Genomic DNA, 21,334 nt, shown 5'->3' on the forward strand with positions numbered 1-21,334 from the left:
AATATACAAAAGCTTTGGACAGGTAGTTGCAGGCTGTCCCTTGCAAAGCAGTTTAGACTGTCATTTCCTACCAAATGGATATATACTGGGCCTGGTTAGTATGACACCAGAAGCTAAGTCAATTGGTGAAATCAATAACTTTTTGTTCATAGTGAGGCATCATTCTCAGGGATGACAAAATGCTGCTCAAGGCAAGGTCCATGCCTGAATCAGACCCATATTTCAATAGCTCCATCATGTCTCTCTTTATATAGTCCAGGAAAATACATCTCAAGTCATTTAATCCCATGTGTACTATGACTGCACCATGTTGAACTTGTGCAAAGACTTGATTGCATGAATGTACATCTCAAGTTATTTAATTCCATGTGTACTATGACCGCACCATGTTGAACTTGTGCAAAGACTTGACTGCATGAATGTACATCTCAAGTTATTTAATTCCATGTGTACTATGACCGCACTATGTTGAACTTGTGCAAAGACTTGATTGCATGAACAAGGCAAATCCTGACACCCAATAGACAATGACCATAACCCTTTACTTACTCATCCTGGTGAGGGGTGCATCAGTGTGGCTCACTACTGAGTCACCTATAACTAGGCTGTTGGACCTCCTGGAGGTTTGCCTTATGGGCTTTTGAGTTGAGACACTGTGAGTCTCAGGTGTCTGCTTTATGGTAGGTGATGTCTGAGATGAATATTTATGTGGCTGCTAGTGGTACTGTTTCTTAGGCCACATTTAGGAGGCCTTTGTAGTTTAGCTAGGATACTTTTAACAGCCTCAGCATATGTAGGTCTACCTGATTGGTCCATAATGTATGTGATAGTTATAGTGTGTTGTGCGGTACTGACAATCTATTTGCTAATTGTAGTGGTTTGTGTGAGAGCTTTGCTTCATACCACTCAACTGTACAGATTTTCACAGAATGTCCAGATTTTGCCTTATATTTTTGGTCCATTTTTCATAAAATTGTGTTTTTCTAGCAAATCATTGAAGATTTAAGTCAGAAAATAACGACTGACATTTGCGTTTCAGAATTCATACCCTTCAGAAAATTAATGTTAATGCAAAACCAGTCATTCTATCTACTTTCTAAGTTTGTAAGACCAATATTTACAAGTTGTCCCTATTTATGGGCCTTTGTCCCCCCATTATTTATGACTTTGTCCAGATTTCTTGCTCTAAGAGGTTATGAGGTATACTTTGCTTATAATAATATTACTACATCGGTCACACACTGTGTTGATTTGTTTTAGTGGTCATCAGTAAACATGAGCCAATTACTACATTGTCTCACGGTACCCATTTTGACCAAGCTGGCTATAGAAAGCATTGGGGAATGCAAACTCATGGTCCTGGAAATTAGCTACCTGAGCTTCTATGAAAGTAGCATCAGTGGGGTTAGGAGATGATTTCCTGGAGTGCTTGGTCTGACAAAAACAATATAAGTTTTCATAGGAGGAGCAACAAACCTGTTTTGAGGAAATCAGGGGCTTTCTGTGCAGCTATACATGTGTAATAAGAATTTATTAAGTCTCAAATATAGAGAAAGTTTAGGGTATGTGTGCTAGCATCTATACATGGCACGATTAACCAATGATGCGCAATGAAAAGCACTGTGAAAATAGGGGTAAATTATAACAATCCAGAAAAGCTGAAAAAAATCAAACAATGTATTGGCCAATAGCAGAATAGCACACTTTAAGATTCTAGAGTAATCAGAGACCAAGAAATGGCTAAGTTGTTGTTTACTATAAAAAGAGTACAAACCAAACAATTCCAACTCAAATTATAATAACCAAACTTTAAGTGCATACCTAACACAGTAAGTCGATATGAATGCAAAATAGTCTACTCAGATGTTAGTCAATTGATAGTTCATTAAATTCCAGTGAAGTTAGTCACAATCAATGGAGAGAACACCAAACACTGCACCTTTATACATAACTTAATTACTATACTTGTCCATAGGAAGAATCAAGAGACAAACATTGAAGATAGTTGTTACATTTCCATTAAATCAAGTTAGAAGGAACAAGGCAGAAGAAAATCCTACCTTTTCTTGAGATGGTGGTTCTGTCGATAGGCTCACAATCATCACAATTAACAATGTGAGAACTGACAAGATTATAGAGAAATAAAGATAGTGAACATGCTTCACCACCAAAGGACGGTTGTCTGGCTGACCACAGGGTGGCTCTGTATAAATAAAATCTAGTATCATTCGGATACAACCCACTGCTAGTCCAGCAACAAGACCCCAGAAAGCACCCTAAGAAAGAAAACAAATGTTTACATTCATTAGTGTTTAACAATGAATACTTTAGAGAGTAAAGTAAAAACTGTCCTGATGCATACTACATTATCAGGAAGCAATTTGTCTTATGGATTGAGATGGAAACACTTCAGGAGACTCTTTTCAGACACAACATAAGCACAAGACACATACTGTATAGAATCAGAAGATCACATCTCACTTTTCCCAAAGATAAGCCTAAATTTATTTGCATTTTACATCAACAGTAAGTAGATGGCAGCATAGACATGTAGTATTAATATAAATATTAACGTACACATATTTATAAACTGTATATTATTATTATTGTTATTATTATTATTATTATTATTATTATTATTATTATTATTATGAAGGGTATAACCTTTATTAGAAAGAGATGGACATCCACAGTAATTAGATTTTAGGCCATTGTTCAGCAATTGTATCACAAGCAGGCACAGCTTTAGTCTGGGGCTACCAGCAATCAAAGCTACAAATGTATTTTTTCCCTGAAGCATCCAAAATCTGGGAAAATGTCATCTGTGGTTTTGGAGAAATAGTTTTACATATACTCAATGACTATGGAGTGGGTAAAATGGGTAATCAGAGAATGAAGATGAGGTGTAAGTTTCAGGCATGTATAGAGCAGGGTATCTGCTGGAACACCATTGATTGTAAATTAGTGTAAATGCATTCCTCAGAACAGTGGAACTGCAGCCATGTGTGTAATACATACCAAGTCCAAGGTTGAAAGTTTACAGTGCCACAGGGAATGTCCTCTATTCTATGCTGCAGCAATCTTGGCATTAATATATATATATATATATGTATATATATATATATATATATATATATATATATATATATATATGGGGATCGGGAAATGTACCCTTTCCTTCACTATAGTGAGATCTCGGAGTTTGTATATACATATATATATATATATCTATGGGTCCTTGTTGTTTTGTTGACAGTACGGTTCATTGAACCATACTTTGTCGAAATCACTTTAGAGAATGTGCATTTTGTCGAAAATTCACATTCGCTAAAGAAAACAGCAAAAGAAAAAGACATGCCATTAGCATATACCTTTAGTTGTACATCAACATACACCAATGATGTACAACTTAGGAAACTTGTTGAGATCGTACTACAGTGGGGATAAGGGAATATTCCCTTTTCCCCACTGTAGTGCGATCTCCGAGTGGGAATATTAAAGTAGTGGGGTGTGGGGGGTGCAGGGGGGCTTGCCCCCCTGCATATTAGTGTTTAATGTATTTTTGGTTTTGTTTTATGTTTTTTTTTTATTTTTCCGCGAAAGTGCATTTTTGACAAAATGCACTTTCGCAGAAGTAAGTTCGATGAAGTACGGTTCGATGGACCGTACTTTCAATTAATGAACATAGACCCACACACACACACACACACATATATATATGTATATATAGATATATATATATATATATATATATATATATATATATATATATATATATATATATATATATATATATATATATATATATATATATATATATATATATATATATATATATATATATATGCATATATAAGGTTCGTCTTCATATGATTGAATTTCTCTAAACTCAAAAGTCATAAACTCCAAACCAGAATCTCAAATTTAGAGAAACTCTAACATATGACAGGGACAAAAAAAAATTAACACCTTTCAAATAATTTTGCAGGGGGGGCTTTGCCCCCTGCACCTCCCACATGGGGGGCTGTACCCACACACACCCCCTACTTAAATATACCTACTCCAAGATTGCACTATAGTGGAAGAAAGGGAAATCTCCCATTCCGTGCTATACGCGTAAGCCCAAAAAGAAGATTGTCCATTCCGCCGCTATAGTGCGGTCACTGAACATTCACATTTAAACTGCTAGGGTACAGGGGGAGATGGCCCCCTGCAATAAGGTAAGTTAACATTTTATTTTTTAAACCTAAGGCTCCCATTCACAATTTTGAGTGAATGGAAGTTTGAGATTCTGGTCTCAAGATTATGAATTTCGAGCTTCCATCTATTTGATCTTGTGAAGGGGAACTATAAGTACCATGGATGTGGTGTGCATGGGGGCTTGCCCCCCTGCAAACCGTTCATAACTCATGATCAGAAGTGCAGTATTTTTGATAAAGTTGACATTCCTGAATTGTCGACTTTTGTTAAATACCTCGTTTAGTTATGCGCATGCTTGTATATCTGATTTCTGACATTTCGGGTTGGAAACATGAACACTTGCACTTGTCAGGTGCAAAAGTTTTATAGCAAACCATACACACACACACACACACACACACACACAGACACATATATATATATATATATATATATATATATATTCACTCTCACACACACACACACACACACACACACTATATATACATATATATATATATATATATATATATATATATATATATATATTTATTGATTTGTGTGAGTGTGTATGTGTGTGTGTGTGTGTGTGTGTGTGTGTGTGTGTGTGTGTGTGTGTGTGTGTGTGTGTGTGTGTGTGTGTGTGTGTGTGTGTATGCGTGTATATATATATATATATATATATATATATATATATATATATATATATATATATCTTTAAAAATATCACACAGCATATTCTGATCCCTAGTAAAAAAATAGAGCAATACGCACATACTCAGAAAACCTCTCAACTGAAGGTAGACTTATGTTGGGCTCTGTAGATTGGGGACCATAATAAGGAGCTGCTATACCTTCCCTAAGTGAGATTAAGTCAGACCAACCAGCTATAACCTCATCTTGTGTATATCCTCTTAATACTAATCTTTTTTGTAACTCACCTATGTCTGACGAAAAGCCTTGAACAGTGGGATTAAGCCTAGATACTCTAATCCCCTGTCCTCGAACTAAATTACGAAACACATAATTCGGGTGCATACTGCACCAACCAATAGGCTATTACGTGAACAATTCTTATGGTACATGCCAGTATTTATTACAGAACTTGATAGCTTTTCTATAAATAATTCGAAAAATTCAATCCTTTCATTCGAGGAAACCATCGTAAATTTCAAGCAATCAGATAAACCATTCATCTGCATATGGAAAGCTTCAAGATTAACAATGTTGCCATTCCATAAAAAGAAGATGTCAACAAAACGACGATAAAAACTAACATTTATTTATTTATTTTATTTTTTATTCTACATTTGTTGACCGGGCTAGTCCAGCTGGATAATTTCCATTTTCAGTGGAGGCCCGGGGAGAAAAGCTCCAGAGAATTAAAACAAAGGTTATACAAAATTGAAGATTTACTATGAGTTCCTTTAACAGATATTAAGTTACCATGGATAGTTATTAGTCTAGATCAAGAAAAATAGAACACATAAAATACTATTTACGTATTGCAAGAGACATTAATTATATCTAGAACTACACTCCATTCAGATCATTGCATACATATTAGTGTATATACAATATATAATTTTTTTTTTTTTTTAGAACAGTAGAAACTGTAGAGTCATTAGGATGTTTGAGAACACAGAGAAGGATTGTAGTTGAGAAGTGAGGAAGAATGATAGTAGAAGGTATAAGGTTTCTCAGTCAGGATTGGTACAAGAGCAGAGCCAGAAGTTTTTAAGATGTGCAAGGAGTTGTTTTTTAAAAAGATCAAAGGAGCCTATAGAGGTAATGTGTGAGGGGAGGTTATTCCATATTTTGCCTACTGCGTTGGGAAAAAGGCAGTTACCTGCAGAATTGGTGATTCGAGTTGTGTTGACTTGAAGCTTTTCCGCAGAACGTAGTTGTTTCAGGTTATTATAAGGGCTCAGAAGATTAGTGAGAGCAGGTGTTTTAGATGGTTGATATAATATGCTATGTGTTATTAGGAGTTGTTGATATATAATCTTGTTGGGAAGTTCCAACCAGTGTAAGTGTTTTAAGTTTAGACAGTGGTGTGTTCTATACTGGGATGCTGTGGCAAAGCGAGCTATATTGTGGTAGGATGTCGTAAGTTTCTTCAGGTTACTTTTTGAGAGGTTAGTGTAAATAGCGGAGGCATACAATAGGGTCGAGATGAGATGTGTTTGTGCTAAGGTGGTCCGTGCTTCTGGTGTAAGGTAGGGTTTGATTCTGTATAGTGAGCCAATTTTTTTATTAACTGCTTTTATGGTGTTGTTGATATGGTAATCATAGCTAAGATTATTGTCAATAGTAACACCAAGTAGTTTAGTTGATAAGTCTGGGGAGATGAGGGAGTTATCACCTGCAGTAATAGAGAAGTTAAGTTGTGTAGATTTGTGTGTAGGTGAGAAAAGTAGTAGTTTTGTTTTCTTGGGATTGAGGAGAAGACATCTTTTTGAGAACCAGTGTTCAACGGTAGAAAAGGTAGCTTGTGTGAGTGAGTGGAGTTCAGATTGAGTGGAGGCTGTGCAAATAATGGTGGAATCATCTGCATATTGTATACATGTAGTGTTTTGGATAGATGCTTGGAGGTCATTAATAAAGATAGAGAATAAGAGTGGGCCTAGTATGGATCCTTGTGGGACTCCTAAAGAGATAGGTAGTAGGGAAGATAGACAATTTTTCCAGAGTACTGCTTGTTGTCGGTTTTCGAGATAAGAAGAGAACCAGGTTAAGGAGGAGGTATCCAAAGCAAGGGATTTTAATATGTGTAGTAGAAGTGTGTGGTTGACCATGTCGAAGGCTTTTGACAGGTCTAGGAAAAGAGAAGAGGTTAGTTTGTTGTTGTTACGATTACAGTTGATGTTTACAAAACAGATCTAATTTAAACAATATATTCCTCTCCCATTGCGCCAGAAACATATTGGCGTAGCTATTGGCACACGAAGTGCCCATAGCTACGCCATGTTTCTGAATGAAGAATTCATCCCGGAAAACAAAGATATTGTTCTCCAAAATCACTTCCAGAAGAAAACAGATGAGTTCAGTCTTGGTCAGTTCATAACCACTATTTAGCATCAAATATTCATGTATATGACAGAGTCCTAGCTCATTGGGAATCATTGTAAACAATGATTGAATATCCATTGTTACAAAAATCAAGTTTTCTAGATTCCCAACGATCCTAATGCAATCATACAAATCTATGAGAAATTGTTTAGATCCTTGTAAAACTGTCTTATTTAATGCTATCACAGGCCTTAAGTGCTTCTCAACAAAAATAGACAAAGGTTCCATTACCCAACCACCCCCCGAGACAATAGGTCGCATAGGGGGTTTGGTTGGATGTTTGTGAATCTTAGGAAGTCCTTGAATCAGAGGTATTAAAGGATCAGAGACATTAAAAAAATTAAATGTTTCATCTGAAACCAAACCAATATCATACACCTCCTGTACTGAATGTTTAACTCCAGCAATAATATTTAAAACATCTGACATTCCTAACCTTTGGTAAAAAACAGTGTCATTTAAGATCTCTTTCATACTACTGAGGTATTGTACATCATCCATAATCACTACAGTACCACCCTTATCAGCTTGTCAAATGCAAATGTCATGATTATTCTTAAGCATCATCAAAGCTTGCCTCTCATGAATAGTGAGATTGAATTTCTTACCTGGTCTATACTTGCCCAGGTATTGGTGGTAATATTCATACAGGCTATCCTCGGTTAGCTCTACCAGGGGATGGTTTGGTGGGACAAAGGTGCTCAAAGGTCTAAAATCACCAGTCTGAGTAGGTACATTCCTATCATTCATATCACTATGAGAGCTCCCATAATAGTGTCGTAACATTAAGTTCCTACAAAACACTCTCAGGTCCAACATAGTTTCTGTTAACTTACTATTATCAGAAGGGATAAAAGATAAACCTTTACAAAGCACATTTTCCTCTTCTAAACTCAAACTATACTAGGAGATGTTAACGACTAATGAGTTTGCATCTTCCCCCACATTTTCTTCAATGATTGTGCCTGACACTGCTCTCCTGATAGCTTCCTTTTCTGGCGACCCCGACTCATCGATCTGCTCCGTCTCCCAAACTGATCTGGGCGAACGGGCAGAGGAAAAGGGAGGTCGCCAGAAACATCTGAGGGGGCAGAACTCAGATGTCTACCAGAAACATCACGATTAATAACTTTAGGTCTAACAACCTTAGCTTCAGCAGACTTATTGCTAACAACAACATTAGGGAACAAATTCTGTCTCCTTTGCTCATTATGTGGAACAAGAGGTACAGATACAGCTCCACTTCTAACAGAATCATGAGAACCCTTAAGTACATCACTCGAACCAGATAATGATACATCAGTAATATGCATACTAGAATCAGAACTATTAACAGAGTCAATATTGTCCATCACAATAACTGCTGAACCATTCCGTATTATGGGGCCAGCGGAAATAGAGTCACTAGTTTTCATTAATGACGTCTTATCAGGCCTTGGAGCATCCATATTGGGTAAAACATTATTAACGGTCATAGAAACTGTCTTCTTGGGTCTGGTACTGGCCGGGAAGTCTTCCGACCTGGACCAAACAAAAACTTGACCAGTCTTAAAATCATTAAAGTCTCTTCGTATTTTTACTTTCTTTTGCTGCAATAATTTCCTTTCATAAACCGCCACACCGTCTAACACACTTTCAAGCATAGAATTCAGAAAATCATGAGGAAAAGTTTTAAACGAATACTCTTGCTTAATTTTGAGCTCATATATATATATATATATATATATTTATGGGTTTACTTCAGATCACTGAAATCCTATTTCACTGGCTTTCATTTCACTGAGACCAAATCACCTAAATTTCAAAACACTGACAACTCATTTCACTGAATCTCATTTCACCGACAGCTTACAATGCTAAATTTCAAAAGACAAAATGGGAAACCACAGACAAACACACTCACAAAACTAATGACTACCTCTTTCCACAACTTAAAAACCACTGACTTATCCTCTTAATAGAAACCAAACAATATAAAATCAAACCAAGTGGGGGATATGCCCCCCACAACCTCCAACATGGGGGGGGCTGTGCCCCCCACAACCCACCTAAGTCTATATACTAACTTCAGGATCGCACTACAGTGGGGAAAAGGGCATACACCTTTTACCTTCCTCACAGTGCTCTACACACTGCCAAGGGCATACACCTTTTACCTTCCTCACAGTGCTCTACACACTGCCGCTGCTGCTGCAAGTCTATAGCTTACAATGCAGTGAAATGAGATTCAATGACATGAATTTTCAGTGTTTTCAAAATTAGGTGATTTGGTCTCAGTGAAATGAATTTCAGTGAAACAGGATTTCAGTGATCTGAAGTAGATATATATATATATATATATATATATATATACATATAAACATATTTCGAAATACTGAAATACCGAATTTCAGTATTTCAAAATCATAAAGTCGAAAACTCAAAATCGCGAAAGTGCATAATCGCGAATTCGAATATCTTGAATTCGCAGTTATGGCTTATGGTATGTGGCGTGCGGTGTTGGGAGGGTATCGTGTATGGATGTAGGTGCAATTGAAGGTAAATGAGTGTTTTGTAAGGGTTTTGTGTGGGAGTTTGAGTGTGTCTGAATGTGTTTAAGTGTTGGATATGTTGATATATGTATATGTGTGATGTTTGTGTGTGTGCGATGGACTGTGAAATGTGTGGGTGTGTGCGATCTCGGAGTTAGTATATATAAGTAGGTGGGGTGCAGGGGGGCTTTCCCCCCGTTTACATGTAGTGTAGGCTGTTTGTTTGTGTTTTTGTGTGTTTTGTTTGTTGTAGTGTGGGCTGGACTATCTGTGTGTTCTGTGGTGTATGGTGTGTATGTGTTCGTGGTTGTGTGTTTCGCGGTTGTGTGCTGTCGGGATTATGGAAGTTCGACTTTATGATTTCAAAATACTGAAATTCAGTATTTCAATATTTCAGAATTATAAAGTGAATCTATATCGATATATATATATATATATATATATATATATATATATATATATATATATATATATATATATATATATATATATACATATACACACACACACACACACACACATATATGTATATATATATATATATATATATATATATATATATATGTATGTATTTGTTAACATATATACACACACGTAGACACACATATATATATATATATATATATATATATATATATATATATATATATATATATATATATATATATATATATATATATATATATATATATATAAACATATATACACACACACACACACACACACACACACACACACACACACACACACACACACACACAAATCCCTCTCTCCTCTCCATTATCCCTCAAGATATACCTGAAACTGTATCACCTCCAGCCATAACTCAAGACCAAGCCCTAAAACTGCTATCAAAAGCTAAAAATACAGAACCGATTGGTCCTAACAGTATCTTAGGATACATCTTAAATAACATGAAGCATGCTTTAGCCACACTCCTAACAACACTGTTCAGTCTCAGCCACACCCCTAAGAACACTGTTCAGTCTCATCCACACTCCTAACAATACTGTTCAGTCTCAGCCACACCCCTAACAACACTGTTCAGTCTCATCCACACTCCTAACAACACTGTTCAGTCACAGCCACACCTCTAACAACACTGTTCAGTCTCAGCCACACCCCTAACAACACTGTTCAGTCTCAGCCACACTCCTAACAACACTGTGCAGTCTCAGCCACACCCCTAACAACACTGTTCAGTCTCAGCCACACCCCTAACAACACTGTTCAGTCTCAGCCACACTCCTAACAACACTGTGCAGTCTCAGCCACACCTCTAACAACACTGTTCAGTCTCAGTCTCCATACAGGTTTTGTACCAAATGAATGGAGAACAGCTACAGACATTCCTCTGCATCAGGGAGAACCTTCCACAGACAAGGCAGTTACAGACCCATAAGTCTGACCAGCACCATATGCAAAGCTATGGCAAGACTTATCATGGAATTAATCAATCAGGATATAGGGAGCCCCTGAACATTGAACCTGTCTCAGTTTGGCTTCATCAAGGGCAGGTCAAGTTTACTCAACCTGGTGGATTTTTTTGAAAATGTTACCAAAGCTATTGATGAAGGCAAAATAGTACACACCACATTCCTCAACCTGGCCAAAGCTTTTCACTTAATTCCCCATTCCAGCATAGTAGAAATGCTAAATAAAATGAGAATAAACCCCTATGTCATCAACTGGATTGCCAACTGTCTCCAAGATAGGATGAAGATAATCAAAATAGGAGAAGTTACCCCTACAAAGAAACCAATCACAAAGGGAGGCCCCGGGGTTCTGTGCTGGGATCTCTCCTGTCTGGCATCTACTTTTCTAAAGTAAAAGTCAATACCAAAGGGCCCTGGCTGACTGAATTTGTAGATGCCTGCAAGCTAGTAGCATTGTATCTCCAAATAATTTAGCTATCCTGCAGGGAAGTCTGCTCTAAATAAATAACTGGTGCCAAAATTATGGGCTGAACTAAATGCCAAAAAATGCATTATTTTCTCATTTGGGAAGTCATCTACCCCAGAATAACTACCACATTGACAATACATCCGTAACAGTTGACCCATTTGTTCAGGGTTTGGGAACTTATACAAACAGTGGCCTAACCTTTGACTAACATGCGTTTACTGTTGTAGGAAAGTCCTTCTATATTGCACTGTTTATAAACAAAGGATTGTGGCTATATCTAAGGATTTCATTGTCCCACTTTACTCAGCCTTCATTAGGCCAGTCATTGAATATAGTGCTCCCTTTGGCAGGTATCTGTCTGACACATGCAACAACTGGAATGCCCACATAGATACCTTATTAAAAGGATATAAGGCATAAACAACATATCCTACATGGACCCACTCAAAGCCATATCACTATATTTGGTATCTTACAGACTGCTAAAGGGTGACCTGTGTTTGGCATGCAAGGTATCATCTGACCCATTACCAATGTATTTATTGCACATCAGCAAATCAAATGCCATGAGAAATATTCAGTCTAGGGATCTAAATTTCTTCTCTAACATCAACAGAATGGTTTTGAGGGACAGGTATCTCTCATAAAGGATACTGCTGCTGTGGAGCAGACTCACCATCCACATAAAAGAAAGTTCATCCCTGTCCATGTTCAGGTGCAGTTGAGATCTATGGAATGGGAACCAGAAGGTTTACCCCAGTACTGACCCCTGCACTACTAATAGACAGAGGCAGCTCCTAAATGCTTTATCCCATGCATGGGTCCCCTCAAATTATCCATGGTATGATCCCAGGTATTCGCATTAGAGGTAATATATAATTATCAACCACAGAATGGGTAAGATCAGTCTATAACCAAATGGGATAGGTTATTTCAAGCACATGGCTAGGCTTAAAATGGCCCACAAGGGCAGCTAGCCAATACTTATCTATGAACCTGTCAACCTATAAAAGCATTACTGACATTACCTGTATTTGCAATATTAGCAGAATCCCATTTCTTAATTCCAGTTTGCTGTGCTATTTACCCATAACCTCTGATGATTTTATAGCCCGGGGCTGCCCCATACTAGTAATGGAGACAGGCAGCTCCTGAATATTGTATTCCATGCATGGGGTCCCACAAATTATCTATGGCATGATCCCAGTTATTCTGATTAGGGATAAATTATAATTATCGACATGGGATGCGTAATGCCAGTTAAACAGCTAATGGTATAGGTTAATACAAGCACCAAAAGGGAGGGAGGTTGGCATAATGGGGTGGGAGATTGGCATAATGGTTAAAGTGTTTACCTTACAAACACAAGGTGCAGGGTTTGATTTGCACATGGAGTAATTGGCTAGGCTTAAAATAGCCCACAAGAGCTGTTAGCCTAGTACTAATCTATGAACCTATATTAGCTAGGCTTAAATTGGCCCACAAGAGGCTGTAGCCTAGTACTTACCAATGGATTTCTTGGTCTCTTATATTGTATGTAGTATCCCATCCACCACTGCAGTAGTAAGTTTATGGAGGTTTAATGCAGCCACTTGATTTTTACTCTGTGCACAGAGCCCTCATTTTATTTATGCATTTTGTTTATTTTATTTATTTTATTTATTTTATTTTATTTTGACATTTGCTAACCAGTTATGTCCGACTAATCAATAACCCATTTTCAGCGAAGGCCCGGGGAAAAGCCCCATACAGAAACATAATTACAATAAAAAATGGTTGCAAACAGAAGTTAACAGAATATATGGGATATTATAAATACATAGAGTGCAGCATAAAAGTTTAAATAATAAACAGAAATAATTAGAGTAAAAAGTACAGTAAGAGGTTGGGAAGAAGAAGTAAAATGCAGTATGGTAGTTGTAGGATAGGCATAGACAAAAGAGAAGTAAGTTATAAAGAAGTTTAATTTTGAAGGAAGGGAAAAGAATAAAGAGATGTAGCGTAAGAAAAGGTTAATCGACAATAAATAGTTAGTATCTGACAGACGTTATGATGGGCTTTGGCGTGAGCAGATCCATGAGTTTTGTAGATTTTCTTTTAAAACTTTTTTGAAGATATGAGTATAGGGAATATTTCTAATATTCAATGGGAGTTTGTTCCAGGCTAAAGCAACTGAATAGCTATATAAGTGATGTCCTATTTCTTTTTTAGGCTTGTGGATAGTTAAGAGAATCTAATCAGATAAGGGATCAGGTTAATGTTTTGCTGAGCAGATTAGTCTCACAAAGCTTCTGGTCTGTTCTTATTGGAGACCTGAGCTGGCAGTCCAATTGACTAGGGAGATCAAGACGCTGATGAAATTCCTGTACTCACTTCCTGTAGAACCATTAAAGGTGTAGCACATAGGAAATTCCTTTACTCACTTCTTGTAGAGCCGTTATAGGTGTAGCACATAGGAAATTCCTTTACTCACTTCCTGTAGAACCATTATAGGTGTAGCACATAGGAAATTCCTTTACTCACTTCCTGTAGAATTGCTAGAGGTGTAGCAGCATGGTGTCAGGGAATGAAGTGGTGATTGTTCAAAGTGCTTGTGAGTGATCAGCTGAAGAGCTAACGAGTTAAGTACACAACAAATGCTAGGCTTAGATGCATATTTTCTTCCTCATGAAGTGCAGATGGCATGCATCTGTGTAGAAGTGCTGCCAATTAGATCCATGAAGGAGCTGAAATGCCATAAACAAGGGAAATCTGCAGAGATTAAGAGTTAATGTTACAGTTGTCTGAACCTCAGGCTTTTGCTGCATCTGTATAAGATGAATTGTTTGTAAAAGGAGGTTAGCAGCCAAACGGGGAATCTTTGGCTTTTTGTGATATGAATCTTGACCCAGACATAAAATGATGTAAATATCTTTAAATATTTTATTTGAATTGTCTCAGGTCTCATGTATCACGTATTAATCTATGTAACAAATAGTATGATTACTGAAGTTTTTCTCACATATTTTCTCCAACTCATCTTATTGTTTTTCATTGCACTCTGCTATGAAACATATGTTCTGTGTTTTTCATGATACTTCGTGATTTAAAATATCTGTACTTGATTATTGAAAGATTGTGATTGTGGAGCTTTTCTCCCTGGGTTTCCACTGAAAATGGGCACTTTCTGCTCCATTTGGAGTTTCCCGGTAAACAGATACCAAATAAATAAATAACCATGCTTGGTGTCCTTCAAGGAGACAGTGATAATTTCTCCAGAATTACAGATCTCAGCGAGAACAGGAAAAGTAAATTTCCTGCATTTTTAATAGCTTAAGAAGGGGGTGTACCATGAGTAGAGGAGTGAATTGCAGTCTTTGGATAAGTCTGAGAAAAATAGTTGCAAGGTATTCAATAATCAGTCTGATGAGATATGAGTAAAGTGAAATTAAGACTTCCTTATATCTAGTCAAGATGCTTTTGGAAATTAGATAAGCCAGAAGAATTTGCAAACTACCATGAAGGTATGAGGGTCCAATGAAAAAGAAATATCAACAACTGTTTTGTTTACCAAAATAAACTATGCTACTTTGTTTCACATTTAATTTCAGACCATTGCCCTTGTTCCAATTGTTAACGTGGTCTAACTCACTTTGGAGCAACTGGAGTCCAGTGGAAGATCGAATAACAATACCTAATTTTAGACAAATACATGCCAAAAGTTGAACTATGCTCAGTGATGGGTCTGACGAGGTATAACTAAAGGCAAATGAAGACAAATGATAATGAATTATCATGAAGAGTGCCGAGATCCCTTACAATAGTGTCTGATTTAAAGGATTTGTCACCTATATGTCGTGAAAAAATGCTTTTTTGCTATAATGAACTCTGCTACATTTCTTAAGATTTAATTTGAGACCATTGTCCTTGTAATAGTTATTAACATTTTCTAATTCTGTTTACAGTCATTGGCAAATTTAGATAACCTAAGGCCAGGATTATTGGCCTGAAGGTCTGAGAAACAATGTCAAATTAGAGAAGGCCCAACACTGAGTCCTGTGGCATACCATTGGTAACCCTTTTACATTCAGAAGTGACACCTATGACTTTAACCACACAGGTTCTGTCAGACAACCAGTTAGTAATCCAACATCATAAGGTTTTACAATCAGATTTACAAGTTTATGAATACATGAGGAATATTGTCAAAAGTCTTGCTGAGGTTAAGATATGCTATATGTATTGCATAACCAATATCTATTACTTCAGTTACTTTTCCAAAGAAATTAATGAAGTTAAAGGGACAGGGCCACCCTTTGACAAAGCGAAATCCCTGAGGGTTCTTGGTTAAGAGGCTTTTTATTGTCCAGATTAATGAGGTCTGTGATAATATGTGATAATATGCTCCACAGATTTACATCTGATAGTAGTGAGACTAATAAGTCTATAGTTACCAGAGTCCATGGTTGGTCCACCCTGGTTTAATGGCATTGCAATGGTTGTTTCCCAGGCTTCAGGAATGTTGCCATTGGAGATGCTTAGACTAAAGAGGATTAGATAATCCAGCAACCTAGTATATCATGAGGCCAGTGGGATGAGGTGTTCTTAGCTTTTCAGAGGGCTGACAGAACTTGTTCCATGATAAATAAAAAGAGTGGTTGGGATTGTGAAATTCTTTGGAATAGCTGTAACTATGGGCTGTATAAGATTTGTAATAATTTTGTCATACTGGCTATTTCCTTTGGGGTCAGGAAGTGCATCATTATTGTGGACTAGCGTTGAGCATTATAAGTATTAATTCATAACTTCCTAACATAGTTAAAGAAAGATCTATTGCTGTGGTTAAGTAACCTTTTTAATTTCATACTCAGTTCCATTAAGAGCTTTGTTAGTTCATTAAAGTGTGCTCTTAAGGTAGGTAGAATGAGAGGGTCTGTATAATTTATTTATTTATTTATTTATTTCCAGTTTGATAACGGGGAAGTCCACTGGGCTCGAAAAGCCCCAGCAGTGGAGGCCTGGAGAAAAAAAACATGATAAAAAAATAAAGTAATATCAATACACACACAAATACAAATATAATGATAGATAGATAATACACAACACAAAAAACAAAACACAGAGTAAACTACTACATTATTATTAAAATAATCACTAAAATAAATACAACTATACACAAAGAAACTAAACAACATAATACACATACAGTTAACAAAACCCGACTCTACACTACACCATACTTCGAAGATGTAAAACTTTGAAAGTTAAAATATTGAACCCACATCGATTGATGAAAATAGCGAAGACCTGGAACATCAAAATCTTACCTAGGGCATGATTTCGGTGGGCCATTCCATGGCTTCGCTATTTCCTCCACTGTGATGTGAGAGTTACGGACCTTAGGGTTATGGTGTGGGTTAAGGTAAGTGGATAGTTAGTAATGTATGTATGGTGTAGTGTAGGGTCGGGTTTTGTTAACTGTATGTGTGTATTCATTAGTTTATTTGTGTATAGTTTTGTAGGGTATTTGTGTGATAGTTACAGACCTTAGGGTTAGGGTGCGGTTTAAGGTAAGTGGATAGTTAGTAATGTATGTATGGTTTAATGTGGGGATGGGTTTTGTTAACTGTATGTGTGTGGTTTATTTATTTTGGTGTGCTTGTGTTGTGTGTATGTTTCTCGGAACAGCAAATTTTTTCCCCTGGGAAAAAATTTGCTATTCTGAGCATTCAGTGTTATCAATATTTGCAATTCCAAGTTCAGACTTATGGTGTTCGATATTTTGGAATTTCGAATATATGATATAGACCCAAATGAGACCTGTTATAAGCATAAAGCAATTTATTTCTCTTGTTATGCAATTTATTTATATGTGTTTTCCACCAAAGGATTTATTTTGAAATTTTTCATTTTATTTGGTGTAGATAGGGACTGCCTTATCAATACAGCTACAGTATTTAATTGGAAGTAGAAGTCAGAGACATAGGCAGCAGCTTTAGCACTGGGACCCAACAGTGGAGGAATACAATGGAATTAATTTAGGATAGCAAGTAACTGAAGAAGGTTTGTTTTTCAGGAAGTCTCTATACACAGAGATATTAATGGGAAGTACAGTCAGTTTTAAAGGAAAAGGTCACTAAATTGTTGTCTGATTTAACAAATCAAGATGATGCATAAGGATATGTGAAAGAAGTGGCCATATTTGTGGTGATTACCTAAAAGATATTTGGACCCCTTGAAGGAAGTTTAGCAACAGAGCACATGACAATTGGCATTGCTGCCTTTCTGGTGCTTTCTTGCTTCAGGTGGGAAACCATATTTACATGCAATAAAGTAGATCAGTAATATCATGCAGTAAACAGCATATTCCAAGCAGATGAAGCCAAGGATCAGATGGCAAAGGATGCTGTGGGTTGCAAAGAATGTTTTATACAACATCAGAGACAACATTTGGCACATATAGAAACCAACAGACCATCTCAGCTGCACGCTAGTGTAACTGGACTGAATTTTAAGCTCCTAAATCTTACATTCTAATTTCTCATATAAAACCTTTTGTTTAATCAACTAGAAACATTTTGAAAAAACATGAAATTGCTGAGTGGCGAATCATATTGCCCTAGGTACACCATTTATTTCCTCACATAGTAGCCTTTCCTATCATCACTTAATGTGTTTTTTCCCTTATCAAATAACTTATTGGATTCTTCTTATAACAAGATCATAATAAGCATAATTTCTCTGCAAGTCTCTCCAGTGGATTTCATCTCACATCCATCTCAGCTGCCACTATCCAAAAAGTATTTCAGTTATCTTCCCGATATGCAACTTTTTGAGAACAAGGTAAACATCAGTTAAATAATTAAACCCTAATGATTCCTCTAAGCATTTCAATTGAATCATTCTAGTGATGAATTTAAGCATCTGAAGCCACCTCCCATATTTACATTAGTAAATAGAAAATCATGTTGCATATAATATATTATACAATGACTGGCCATTAACATTCTAAAACAAGCACACTGATTGGCCAGTCCAACCAGTGTGCCCGTTGTATATACCAACGGAAAAAGGATCCGGTCGCCCGGACTTTTTTCCGTTAGTATATTCTTTAATTTTAACTTTTTTTCAATAAAAATAAAAACAAAATTTGCAGTCCAGACTCTGGAAATACAAGAGAGACACCATGCAGAAAATACAAGGGAAATCAGGTACGTTGTTTAAAAACTAAAGACACGTACCTGATTTGCCTTGTATTTCCTCTATTCTATCTCTCTCCTACCCTAAACTTCCCAATTTTTTTTTAATTAAAAAAAAAAAAAGAAAGGAAAAGCAGAAGCAATGGAGATCTTCTTTTCTCCGTTGTTTACTTTCCCGAGCACTGATGTACTGGGTATGCATGGGAATGCAAGTCCCATATGCATGCACAGTACATCAACACAAGGAAGGAGTATACCATCAGCCATGGAAGAACAGTAATGCACCATTATAGAAAGACATTATTTAAGAAAAGTATTTTTTTTCTTAAATGATGTCATTTTATAATAGCAATAACTGACTCTGTGGTTGTGGTATACTGAAATGCACCCATGGTTGGCTTTATTTAATCACTCGGGCTTTACCGTCATGATTAAACCATGCCAACCATGGGTACATTTCAATATACCAGACCGACGTCGTTGGTTATTCCTATAATATTTCATCTTAATGCATATATGATGAGAAATGCATCTGTAGTGACACATGGCCTCTGCTGGAGAGACATGAACTCATTCACTATTTATATAAATTTTAATTTTCCTTAATATTGCTTTGAAGATTTCAACTACTAAGAAATATATAGAGAATTTCTTGACTTCATATAAAAGCTAGCAGAGTGAACAAAAATGTTACAGACAGTATATCAGCAGTCTGAGCAGTCACTTTTGTAATTTGTAAACTCCAAAAACGCACAAATGAAGAAAATCCACCTCCGAACTCACGGACCATAAATTTCCACCTCCGAACTCACTTTTGTAATTTGTTTACAACACATGCACATTTTATTTATGTATTTATTTATACAATTTATTTATTTATTTATTTATTTATAACTGCATTTATTTATGCAATTTGTATATTATCTACAGAGCTTATTAAGACTTTAAAACATTCACTTTAAGGTTTAGAATCTAATATACTTAGTCACAGTAAAGCTGAGGTTGTAAAGAATAGTTTGCTGTTAGGCTTTGTAATTAACATGTATGGTTCTAGAGATATAAAACTTTGTTTTGCTGCTGGGAGTGCATAAACATAGTCTAGTTAAAGGGGTCATGGAAGTTACAGTGCAACTTTCCAGAGCTGCAGTGGAACCAATGAGAAATGCTGACAGACGTACCAAGCTAAGTATAACATTTAGGGTTTATTGCATCATAAATAGCCTACATTTCTCTGTGCATTTCTGAGCCAGTTTGCTACAAAAGATCCCAGTACATTGTCTTTCAACTTACAGGACAGCGATTTAATGGTCATTTTGACACTAAGTGTTTTTGCAACTCATTTAGGTCTAGCTATGTACCACGTTTGCCTCAACAACATATCTCAGAAGGCCAATGTGGCAACAAAGTTAAAGTCAGGTTGATTAAAAGCACAGCTGCTAAATCCAAACAAACATACAATTTTGGTATTGTTAATGATTTCTGTAAAAGAATATAACTCTTAGGTGTATATATTCTCTTCCTCATTGATGAGTAATTCAGTGAAGGGTATACAATAGAAAGAAGAAAGGCAATGAAACTTGGATAGTAGAATAGAAGATGAGACATCACATCTAGTGATATTTTTTTTTTTCCTTTTCTGAGGGATGCAAAGCTTACATATTAAAATATGTTGTTTATATGCTTAGATATTAACAATGTGCAAAGGATGAGCAAGTAACAAGTAATCACAAGTTGTGCTGGTTTGCAGGAAGACAGCTGTGTGGGGTCTGGGAATAAGCTGCTTCCTGCAGTCCAAGGTATGATTCCCTCAACCTCCATTTGCCTAGCCATGTAACTCTGGACAGTCACTTAACCAGACATGGCTCTTGGGATGAATCTGAAAAGGTCCTTGACAATCAATGCTCTACCCTGGTTAACAAAAACAAATAAAATAAATCAAATGGAATGTGTGATATAAGAAAGCCAACAAGAAGAACTAAGAAAGCATGGAATATTGAGATGGTGCCTACATTCCCAGAAAGTTGACATAAAAGGAGAGCCATAATGTGGCATTGTCTGGTTAATATATGCAATGTGTTAGCACTGTTTAATCTCTTACTTTGCAAACCAGCATATATTATAATACCAGAATGGACATTGTATGCTATTACAAGCCTCAAAATAATTTTTATAAGTGGATTAAAATTTCCCTTCTCTGAGTAGAAATAGTTCTTAACACTATATATATATCATTCCAAATTATTCTTGACAAGATAAGATGCATCTAAATTAAAATTAAAAAAAACTTTTACATAGTTAGTATGCAAAATATTTATAGCATTTCATTGTATGCAGTCAATATGTATTGTCTTGCACTAATGACAATAGTAATAATTATATTTACAAAATTCATGGCATAATAGTTCTCTGTCATAGCTTTCAAACTGGAGTTTATAACAAAATACCAGTTGTCCCTTAGATGAGAACCAG

General features: G+C 36.3%; 1 protein-coding gene across 1 annotated transcript in view; it reads right to left on the minus strand.

Annotated features, from left to right (window-relative positions):
• The window catches only part of SLC5A11 (solute carrier family 5 member 11), a 717,678-nt gene that overhangs the window by 75,484 nt on the left and 620,860 nt on the right, over positions 1 to 21,334 (minus strand). Inside the window, exon 14 of the mRNA XM_044089092.1 lies at positions 2,061 to 2,276. Coding sequence (XP_043945027.1) covers positions 2,061 to 2,276 — 216 coding nt within the window. The remainder of the gene's footprint in view (positions 1 to 2,060; positions 2,277 to 21,334) is intronic.

This window comes from Protopterus annectens, chromosome 12.part0 (assembly GCF_019279795.1).
Source record: "Protopterus annectens isolate FY-2018-M chromosome 12.part0, PAN1.0, whole genome shotgun sequence".
Classification (NCBI taxonomy): Eukaryota; Metazoa; Chordata; order Ceratodontiformes; family Protopteridae; genus Protopterus; species Protopterus annectens.